The following is a 12015-nucleotide window of genomic DNA, read 5'->3' as shown; positions in this document are numbered from 1 at the left end:
AGATGCACTTTTATGATGGATAGATGCACTTTTATGATGGATAGATGCACTTTTATGATGGATAGATGCACTTTTATGATGGATAGATGCACTTTTATGATGGATAGATGCACTTTTATGATGGATAGATGCACTTTTATGATGAATAGATGCACTTTTATGATGGATAGATGCACTTTTATGATGGATAGATGCACTTTTATGATGGATAGATGCACTTTTATGATGGATAGATGCACTTTTATGATGAATAGATGCACTTATATGATGGATAGATGCACTTTTATGATGGATAGATGCACTTTTATGATGGATAGATGCACTTTTATGATGGATAGATGCACTTTTATGATGAATAGATGCACTTATATGATGGACAGATGCACTTTTATGATGAATAGATGCACTTATATGATGGATAGATGCACTTATATGATGGATAGATGCACTTTTATGATGGATAGATGCACTTTTATGATGGATAGATGCACTTTTATGATGGATAGATGCACTTTTATGATGGATAGATGCACTTTTATGATGGATAGATGCACTTTTATGATGGATAGATGCACTTTTATGATGGATAGATGCACTTTTATGATGAATAGATGCACTTTTATGATGAATAGATGCACTTTTATGATGGATAGATGCACTTTTATGATGGATAGATGCACTTTTATGATGAATAGATGCACTTTTATGATGAATAGATGCACTTTTATGATGGATAGATGCACTTTTATGATGAATAGATGCACTTTTATGATGGATAGATGCACTTTTATGATGGATAGATGCACTTTTATGATGAATAGATGCACTTTTATGATGAATAGATGCACTTTTATGATGGATAGATGCACTTTTATGATGAATAGATGCACTTTTATGATGGATAGATGCACTTTTATGATGGATAGATGCACTTTTATGATGGATAGATGCACTTTTATGATGGATAGATGCACTTTTATGATGAATAGATGCACTTTTATCATGGATAGATGCACTTTTATGGACTTCAAAACAGAAACAGCCATTCACTGCCATTATAAAGCTTGGAAGAGCAGGACATTTTTTATATAGCTCTGATTGTGTTCGTCTGAAGGAAGGATGTCATATACACGTAGGATGACTTGTGTAAATCATGGGGTAATTTTAATTTTTGGGTGAACTATCCCTTTAATGCTTATTATTTATGATTTGCATGTCAGCTGGACTGTATCTTGATGCAACAAAGCAAACTACTTTCAACATAACAAGAACAAACCTTGCATGATAAAACGGTGGTCCTTTTCGGTAGAGCACTGGAAAAGAGAGAAATAAAGGATCAGCTCTGGAACAAATGAGAATCTGAGCTGAAAAAGCAATCTATAGCAACTCTATAGTGCGCTAGAAGCGAGGGTCATGTGTCAAAGCCACCAATGACTCCTGAAGTTCACAGCCAAGACTCGGTTTCAATGAGCGTGCGGTGCAACGGGTCTGAGTGCGAGGAAAGCAATGCTTAATACACCTGAATAATTCACCGGTCCACCTCCAGTGTTACACACACTACTTGGAAAATCTCTCTCACCCGCTGGACTCGGTTAGTTCAGGGTTAGGCCTAAATGTTTTAGAAGGACAAGCCATAAACAACAGTGCTTTTGTGAACAGATGGGTCGATCCGGTACACACTAGACAACAAAACATGACATTAGATGCAAGTCAGTTTAAATGGTTCAAGCTGACAACTATTCTTGCTTAAACATTAAAGGTTACCTAGATTTTAATATTTTCTGCTTTCAGTCTGTGCGTTGCTTCTTGACATGCAAAGCTTGATATTCTTTGGCTTCTTTTGAAATTATTTTCATTGCTGTAGAAAAGTGAATGCATGAACTGGCCACAATTTGACTTAAATGTAAGTTATTAACTTTGGTTACACTTTATTTTAAGCTGTCCTGGTTACGGTGTAATAATTACACAAATAAGTAATGAGTAATATTAGCAACACGCACTTCCCATAGGATTAGGGCTAATTGCTTGTAATAGTGCATCATTAACTATAATAAATACACAAGGACACTAAAATAAAGTTACACCAAATTTTTTTTAGTGTAGTGTTACCACTTTGTTTTTCTTTAAAAGTGTAGTGACCAATTTTTTTTCTTTAAGTGTAAAGTGTTACATTTTTTCTTCAGAAGTGTAGTGTTACAAACTTCTTTTTTAAGTGCTATACGAATGTCATTTTCATTAAAACTGTAGTTACCACTTTGTTTTTCTTTAAGTGTAGTGTTACAAACCTTTTCTTTAAGTGTAGTGTTACCAATGTTTTTCTTTAAGTGTCGTGTTACAAACCTTTTCTTTAAGTGTAGTTACCTATTTTTTTTCTTTGAAATTTAGTTACATTTTCTTCAAAAGGGTAGCATTACCAATTTTTTCTTTAAGTGAAGTGTTACCAATTTGTTTTAAGTGTAGTTACCTATTTGTTTTTCTTTAACTGTAGTGGTACCAATGTTTTTCTTTAAGTGTAGTATTACCAATCTTTTCTTTAAGTGAAGTGTTACAAACTAAATGTTACTCTGTCTTTTCCTTTAAAAGTGTAGTTCCCCATTTTTTTTCTTTGAAATGTAGTTTTACATTTGCTTCAAAAGTGTAGCGTTACCAATGTTTTTCTTTAAGTGAAGTGTTACCAATTTGTTTTAAGTGTAGTTACCTATTTGTTTTTCTTTAAGTGTAGAGTTACAAACCTTTTCTTTAAGTGTAGCGTTACCAAGTGAAGTGTGACCAATGTTTTTCTTTAAGTGTAGTTACCTATTGGTTTTTTAAAGTGTTACACTAATGTCCTTTTTCTTTAAAAGTGGCTAACAATTTTTTTCTTTAAGTTTTTACCAATCTTTTTCTTTAAGTGTAAAGTTATCACCGTTTTCAATAAAACTGCTGTATAAAAGCAATATAACACTTACATTCATGCATCAAATGTTGGATATGCCAAATCACAGCAATGTTGAAACATACACTGTGAATGTGAACCAAATGTCTTAACTCTGAAATGTGGAAATGCTTGCAAAATGTATTATTAAAATGACCCTGCACTGAAAATAAATCAGGTTGAATATAGTTCACGTTTTCAGTTGAGATTTTATGAGACATATCCTTACTTAAGTCAGTTCCATATTTAATTCCAGACTTCGGCACCCAGCCTTTACTGCGGAAATAGTGATAGGCCGCGTATGAGGTGGAGAAGTTGGGCTGAAGTGAACGAAACATCGTCCAGACCTGAGCGACCGACAGAGCTTCCTATAGTAAACAAGACCAGACCCAACTTAGCTACCAATCAAGAAACAACACATTTAAATGACGTACACAGGGGTGTGTTTCCCGTACACCGCCGTAACTCGCTGCTTCACTACTATAGTACGACGCATCGTTGAAGAAATCAACTAGCGAGTCACGACTGTTTCCCCAAACCGTACTGTCGCAAACTGGTCGTTCAACCACGTTGGTTAATGACGGCACGCAGTTGGTGGGGTAATAATCCTTTACATGAATCTGTTTGAGACTGAATTAATGCTAAACGTTTTATTATAAATTACGAACATGTCATCTGAGGAATAGTTCTCATTTTTCTCAGTTATTTTGCTTTATTTCCAGATTCAATCACAGGCTCGTTCTTACACTAGAGCTCGTTCACACATGCACACTCTTCAACAACGACGCTTTCAATCTCTTGACAAACTGAAAGACGTAAATGACTTTTGTATGCATTCTAAATAACAGATATAGATTGCACTGAATGTCAGCTTGCTTATTTTGCTAAAGATCAGGATTTATTGAGTCCACATGTCATGAAAACAAGATGGTTTCGGGAAACACAGACTCGCTGAACTGCTGATAACGACAGAATCCGTGACTATAGTTGGCTAACGATGCTTTCGGGAAACACAAACCTGGCCGACACACAGTAAAGACTGTAAACACTCACCCCGCTGTAATAAATGGACAAGCATCCAAGAGCATAAACCAGGAAGAAAGCCTGAAATACAAAGACAAGCATAAATGATTCTGCATCGCTTCTCAACTGATTTGCTTGGTTGCTAACAAGGTTATGTTAGGATGTCTCCTAAATCACACTGGCTTTGGTTCAAACCCAAGATAGCGCTCTAAGAAATCACACAGGGGAATGTCAGACAAAGGTAAAGCACACAGCCGGGATGAGGAATAATCAATTATAAAATATCACATGTTGCTCTTCGACTCTTTGCTAAGACTCTGGGGTGTATTTAACTGGAGAATGATGGGATGTGATCATACTAACGAGAGGAGTGGTCATTTCAGTAAGCTGTTGTTGAGGGAGGTTGAATTAACACTTAAGGGAGAATACAGTAGATAAGACATTCACTTCTGTTGTTTGGATTGGCTCAAATCGCGCGACTGCATCCAGCTGTAACAATAAGAGCTCTACTAAAACTAGACGGATAAAAACCAGGGGCACGAGACCACAGTGATGGAGGCCCGGGATAATAATAGAATAATTGCAGCAATGTGCAGTATGTTGACAGACAGGATTTCTGGGTAATGCATTATCACAGAGACGGCTTGAACCTCCAGGCTAGTCACTCACTTCTTCATAACTCAGCTGGAGATACTCCATCATGGGGAACGGGTTTATTCTGCACACACACTTGCCCAGCCGGTCCTGAGACAAGAAGAGAGTCCATTACTGGCAGGTTCACTCTTAAAACTAAGACTGGAGAAATGCATTATTACTTGCTCACACTAATGTGTCTTAGAAAACAAAGTCTATAAGCATGCATCTAATTACGAAACATGCATGAAGAAGTTTCCCTCACTTTTGTCTTTTCCAGTTGTTCATTGTTAGATTAGGACGTTTAATTTAGAGTCAATGCTCTCAGAATACGGTTGTCAGTCCTGTATTTGAGTCCTCAATGGAGTCGTTCACTTCAGAATAAAAATCTCCTGATAGTTTACTCTCCCCCTCGTCATCCAAGATGTTCACGTCTTTCTTTCTTCAGTGGAAAAGAAATGAAGGTTTTTGAGGAAAACACTCCAGGATGTTCCTCCATATAGTGTCTTCAATGGGGTCCAACGGGTCGAAGGTCCAGATGTGAGTTTCAGTGCAGCTTCAAAGTCTCGACACGATCCAGCCGAGGAATAAGAGTCTCATCTAGACAAACCAGCCGACATTTAAGAACAAAATAAACATTTATATACTTATATGCTGGTCTTGCTCTAGCTGTGATGCGACACACATTACGTAATCAGGTTGAAAGGTCACGCATGTTCCGGTTCAGAAATGTAGAGTAGGGCGAAAAACTCCATCTTGTTTGCTCCATCTCATTGTTTTACCTTTTATTTTTTTTGTAAATGGCGTTTGACTCAGTCTTTGCACGTTCACTTTGTAAACACTGGGTCTGTTCTTACGCCTACGTCACGCTTGACCTTTCAACCTGATTACGTAATGTGTGTCGCATCACAGCTAGAGCAAGACCAGCATATAAGTATATGAATGTTTATTTTGTTCTAAAATGTCCGCTGGTGTGTCTAGATGAGACTCTTATTCCTCGGCTGGATCGTGTCGAGACTTTGAAGCTGCACTGAAACTCACATCTGGACCTTCGACCCGTTGGACCCCATTGAAGACACTATATGGAGGAACATCCTGGAACGTTTTCCTCAAAAACCTTCATTTCTTTTCCACTGAAGAAAGACAGACATGAACATCTTGGATGACGAGGGGGAGAGTACATTATCAGTACATAACTAACGTTTTAATGTGTTTTTAATATATTAAATTTGTGCATGAGGTCTTAAAGGAACAGCATTCGCTGGTCATTAATGTTAATCAAGACGAAGAGAAAATCACTTTCTGCTCTTTACTGAAAACTTCAGTAGCTTTAAACAAATCAGTTTAAATATAATTTAGAGTTTATAGTGATATTTTTAGATTTGTTTATTTAAATGCTGCTGTTAAATACACCTACTGAAACAAAGCACTGTTTATCTCATGTGTGTTGTGTTGTTTTTTTTAATAACAAGATAAATAAACTATAATTATAATACTATATATTACTATATTTTTACTATATATTTATAATATTATATATACTAATATAGTATAATAAGATAAAATACTGAAATAAAGATTTAGCGTTGCTCACCCCTCCTTTGGCCTAAACGATCCGTCATTCTTTTTTCTTTTATATTTTGCTAAGGCTATGATTTTAAAATAGTGAAATTAGTTTGGCTGTAATGCTCAGTCACTTGCAAAATAGGAAAACAAATCATGAATTGAGATTTTCCTGAAAAGAATCGTGATATTATATTTTTGCCATATCAGCCACTTCTATTTGATAGATATTTAGTGTTTCCATCAGCTCAACAGCAAGCGCTAAATCTGCTAAGCCTTTTATTTATTTATTTTGCAAAAAGATACTTGGATGAAAGTTTGGCTAATGCACCGTTTGCATTATGACCTGACACTGGTCTTCCTTTCATTCGTGGATTGTGAGATATTCGTACAGGGTTCGTACAGATTCAATTCCAGGACTTAAGGACTTTTCAAGCACTACTTTTTGGTGTTCAAGGACTATAATGAGAGATCTCACTTATCAAACAATAACTTGATTATCTTTCAAATTCTTAAAAAGGTAAATAGATAAACTAATAAAACTAAATGGTACAAATAAAGTGCAACACACACAATAACTGGTGACTTTAACCATTGAAACGATACTATGATTAAGATATCGCTTTCCTGATTCAAACTGATATTTTCTCCCATGAATTCATGATTGAGCTGAAGAATGAAAGATGGAATATTTATACGAGCAATATCACTCATAGCCGTGAGAAATGGCTCTATATCTATATTTGATTTTGTGTGAAAAGATCGTTTTATCAATAAAATTAATTCAATAATTCCAGCCTACCTTTTCCTAAATATGGAAAGTTTTCAAGGATTTTCCAGGACTTAAATTTCAAAACGTCAAATTCAAGCACTTTACACGAACCCTGTGTTCTGCAAATCTAGTTTAATTCACCATTGAGACGTTGTCCTCTGTAGAGTTTCCATCCTCCTCCTCCTCGGACACCAGAACATATTCACAGGCGTCTGAGGGCTCGGCGATGGGCACGCTCGGCTCTGGACTCCTCCGCTGGGCTTCATCCGCTCTACAGCCACAGTGAGCGACCCAGTCGTCGTGTCGTCTGCACTTCCCGCTGGGTTTGGAGAGCTCGGGTTCTTCCGGATGGAGATCAGCCAGAGGGTCGTAAGCCGGGTTTCCTTGACGCTGAGACCTGGCAGGATCAGTCTGACCCAGATTTAAATCAGTCTCACACGACACGCTTTCGGCCTGAGGTTTCACTCGCTCTCGGCTCTCTTCCTGCTTGATATCAAACTCCACTGGTTTTGAGAGTATCTGAAGCGCATGATTGACAGACTCATCCTCCAATCCCTGCATCCCGAGAGCCGCCCGCGCCCAGCGGAGCCGCTTCTGGTATCTGGTAGAAATTAATCCAACACCACTGATGATTACGCATCAAGTGCATGCATGAGAATAACTGCAAACTAGGGATGCGCAGATATGAGCATAATGTCCGATAACCGATAAATCTTTATATCTGAAAGCCAATAACCGATATATTGGCTGATAAATCTAAATCCAAATTTTTCTATAATTTTATGTAGCCGATATGACAGACTTGTGCTGCACTTTACTGTATTTTCCAATCATATTTCAAGCAGTTCATAATCATCATGTTGAACAGTGCGCATCTGAAGCGTCTCAGCTGAAGGAGATAATACATTATTTATCAGCTTTAATATATCGGACAGATTTTCTTATCGAGTCGATAACAATTACATTAAAAATGAACATTTATCGGCCGATACCGATATATCGTGCATCCCTACTGTAAACACATCCAGAGTGCAATATTACTCACTCTGACGAGGAGATCACAGGTAGACATCTGTCTCCAATGTCTAAAAAAAGAAATAAAATCAGTCATGGTCGTATTAAATGTTTGGTTTATTAAAGGGTTAGTTCACCCAAAAATAAAAACGGTCATTCACTCATAAGTTAACGTTCTAAATAGGGTTATTATCGTTAACTAAAACTATTACAAACTGGATCCAACAATTTTATCAAATTTTACGCCCATCTCATCATCTTTGTAAGCGGTTCTTCACCAGCTGAGGAGCTTTTTCAACAACTATAACGCTTTTGATGTTTTTCCAATCAGAAAACTTCACTCTATTGTAAATGTTTTAGATGATGTTCTAATGGCCTCTGAGTCGGCCGACTCTGTTATACTGGCACTTCAATCGAGATGAAATGAGGTAAAACATGTCTGTTAATTAAAATAAAGCTGAAATGAAATAAAATATAAATATCAGTAGAAAAGCTTAAACTACAATGTTGCCTTGGCGATAAACTAAAATGATTAATTTACTGAAAAAAAAGTTGTTCAATAAGTATATGATGCATTTATAAATGCAATTTTTTTTATTTATTTAGAATTAAGACTCACCAAGTGCCAAATGTGAGAAAATAAATAAATCGGTTTTAGTGAGAACTCTTAAAGTGACAGCAGCCTCATAAACCTTCAGCTGTCTGTGTTTTTAATGCTAATCAAACGACAAAAAAACACTCACTGCTCTTGGCTGAATAACCTTTGTAAGTTTAATAAGGAAACTTTAATAAGGATGTTTAATTAAGAATGTTAAGTATATATTTTTATGCAGTGTTATTTTACATTTGCTTTATTATATTTCTGTAGCTGAAAACTACTGTCAGGCCTACCCGAAAAGCTCTGTTTACTGTTATATTGCATTATGCTTTTGCTTGTACTTTGATTATTTGATCTTATTTTATTACTGACTGTTTACTGGTCTTTAATAATGTGTTAAATTTATATTAGTTGGTCGGTAATTTTTTTTTACTTTTTCTTAAGTGGCAAAAGTTTTGGGTTTATAAGTGAACTAAATCTGTTCATCATATAAAACAAGTGTGTTTATGCAGAAGACTTAGTTTTAACCACTCGATTCATATTACAAGCTTTTTGGGGGGTAAACAGACTTTCAATTTGAGGGACAGAAACCTCTCAGATTTCATAAAAAAAATCTTCATTTTTGTTTCAAAGATGAATTAAAGTTTTTTGGGATTTGTAACGAGAAAATTAGACAGAATTTAAATGTATTTTTTGGTTGAACTATCACGTTAAATGCTAAAGAATACGCTCAATAAACACTTCCAACACCCACAGCAATAGTGAATGCTGTCACTCAATACCTACATTTCCACTGTGGAGAGATCACGTGCTCGGGTCTGGATCTCGAGAACACTCCTTTACCAAAGTAACCCTTCGAGAACAAGAAGAGAGAAGGTTTAAACGACTGTTTTACCATGGTATGACCCAAACACAAGCAGTGCTGTCTCACCCTCTCATACAGTGTCAGTGTGTGTGCAGGATCTGTGACTATGACTTGATGACTGATGATTTCTGCTCTGTATATGATGTGGTCCTCATCCTGTGCGCTCAGTAACACCGGAAGAGGAGCTTCAAACGACTCATAAACCTTCGCCCGGCGTTTGGGCGCTTGAAACACGGCTTCAGTCATGGAGGATCATATAAACAACACCACAGGTTATTAATAATAATAATAAAAGAGTCTCAAGTGCTTCATCGATTCAAGCCATGTGAGATGCGTTCGGTGTCACCGCAAAAACCGTCCGGCCGTCACGCGTCTGGAAACATTAGTTCCGAGTTTCTTGTTTAGGGAATCTTCTTTTTCGCACTTGTCGAACATCAAAATAATCATATTAAATAAGCGATTATATCATAAACCCCACAGTTAAACGTTACGAATTTATGTTACACTTTTATTCTAAGTGTTTTAAGGACATTGCAATTTGTCTCGAAGGCCAGTAGAGAGCAATGTTTCCCAAATAAACAAGTATGAGAGACGATTTTACTCACAATTATACGTGTACTTCATACAATAAAGGCATTTAGCAGACACTAATACAAATACACTAATACTAAATACAACATATTTATACGTATAAACGTAAGGAGGACACACACACACACAAAAAAAAAAAGAACTAGTCTTTAATAATTGCTCTCAAAACAGTTCCACAAAAACATTTTTATAAATCATTCATGGAATGTCGTCGTCGTCGTCGTCGTCCCCCCCTCCTCCTCAAACAAAAACAAACGTTTGGACAACTTACATTTTTTACATGTTTCAGAACGAAGAATTTTCAAAAGTGACATTCCCATAATATTCCGAAGTGGAATTTTCCTTTAACGTGTGTAGCCTATAACCAAGAAATAAGAACGTTTTGAAAACCCGTTTTTATAACATAGCTTAATGTGAACGTTATTATGTTTGAGTAGCCCTATATTATTTATCATGTGCCTAAACCCAAAGAACGGTCTGGAAATGTTCTCTCAAAGTAACATTAATGGAATATTTCCTCAATGTTATGGTTTCTTTAATAATGTTCTCAGCACAAAAACATGATTTATACATTATTTGTGAAACTGTTTTTCTTAAATGTTTTAGTTGGATGATCATCTAACGTTTTTATGTTACTGCTTGTTTCAGAGCTTTCAGAAAACATTCAAAGTAACGGAATGTTCCTTTTAACCTTTTAGCCATCCGAGGAAAAACATTTAAAAAAAACTGGACGTTTTGAACATTCAGAAATAATGTTTTAATGTGTAACAATGGGAACATTAGTAAAACGTTCTTAGAACATGTTTTTGTCAGCTGGGAAATACCCTGGAACTGCAACATTCTGTTGTTTTAAGTACCTTGGAGTAACAAGTGAAAAAAAAAAAAAAAAAAATAAAAAAAACAACCATTCAGTTTCATGTTATTAAAGTAAAATTGCTATCTGATGACGTGATGCTACTCTACTTATTATATGTACATTATTTGATCTGTGCATGCATTTATACACACACACACACACACACACACACACACACACACACACACACACACACACACACACACACACACACACACTCTTTTTTTGCATGGGTTAAGTATCAGAATGACAGTGATGTGCCGCTGATGAGTGTGTGTGCGTGTGAGTGTGTACATGTGAGTGTGTGTGCGTGTGAGTGTTTGTGTGTGTGTGTGTGTGTGTGTGTGTGTTTGTGTGTGTGTGTGTGTGTGTGTGTCTGAGCTGATGTGGGTGGAGAGGAGAGTTGATGCAAGAGTCCGACAGGCTTCCAGAACCTCCGCACTGATGCTGTTCTCAGAATGATCTTCTGTCAGGCGCCACCACAGACGCCACTCCTGGACATCACTGTGAGACGACACACATCTTCTCCACAGGATTAAAGAGATTCCAAGCTAACAAACATGTAGACCTTTCACTAGCTTTCACTAGCTTTATAAAATAATAATAAAAATGTTTTCTGGGTTAAAAGGAACATTAAGGGAACATTTTCTTTTGATTGTTCTGTAACGTTTTAAAAAAACGTAAGACGAACGTCCAACTAAAAGATTTCAGAAAAGAATGTTTCATGAATAATGTTTGTGTGCTTATGTTTGAGAACATTATTAAATACCAGACACTCTGAGCAAATATTATATGAAGTGAGAGATAATGAACATCCAGACGATTGTTATCTCAGAATAAACCCGACAGGGTGATCAGGATCAGGTCTTCATCACACACACACACACACACACACACACACACACACACACACACACACACACACACACACACACACACACACACACACACACACACACACACACACACACACACACACACACACACACACACACACACACCAAGGTTATAATCGTTAACGAAAACGAACGAAAAAACGATACCTAACTAAAACATACTCGGTTACCTAATGTAACCTCGGTTCTCTCTAGAAGAGGTTCTCTCGTATTGCGTAAGTTGCTTACACTACGGGTAAAGTCGTGTTTTCTCGAGATATGAAGCCAAAAAATTATCCTTAATTTTTGTA

General features: G+C 36.6%; 1 protein-coding gene across 1 annotated transcript; it reads right to left on the bottom strand.

The window, feature by feature from the left end:
• Nucleotides 1-1188: 1188 nt before the first annotated feature.
• Nucleotides 1189-9741, bottom strand: LOC308686684 (tRNA-splicing endonuclease subunit Sen2-like; the record flags this gene model as incomplete). The annotated part of the gene is made up of 8 exons (XM_081395120.1): nucleotides 9449-9741; nucleotides 9304-9370; nucleotides 7951-7990; nucleotides 7047-7506; nucleotides 4607-4681; nucleotides 3968-4018; nucleotides 3144-3282; nucleotides 1189-1313 (listed from the first exon to the last, which is right to left on the bottom strand). Exons 1-8 carry the CDS (start codon nucleotides 9626-9628, stop codon nucleotides 1189-1191), a joined length of 1137 nt encoding a protein of 378 aa, XP_081251246.1. The 5' UTR covers nucleotides 9629-9741.
• Nucleotides 9742-12015: the final 2274 nt, after the last annotated feature.

The sequence above is a fragment of the Scardinius erythrophthalmus genome, assembly GCF_964197995.2.
Source record: "Scardinius erythrophthalmus genome assembly, contig: HAP1_SCAFFOLD_648, whole genome shotgun sequence".
NCBI classification, from domain to species: Eukaryota; Metazoa; Chordata; class Actinopteri; order Cypriniformes; family Leuciscidae; genus Scardinius; species Scardinius erythrophthalmus.
This window is presented reverse-complemented; position numbering and strand designations above follow the sequence as displayed.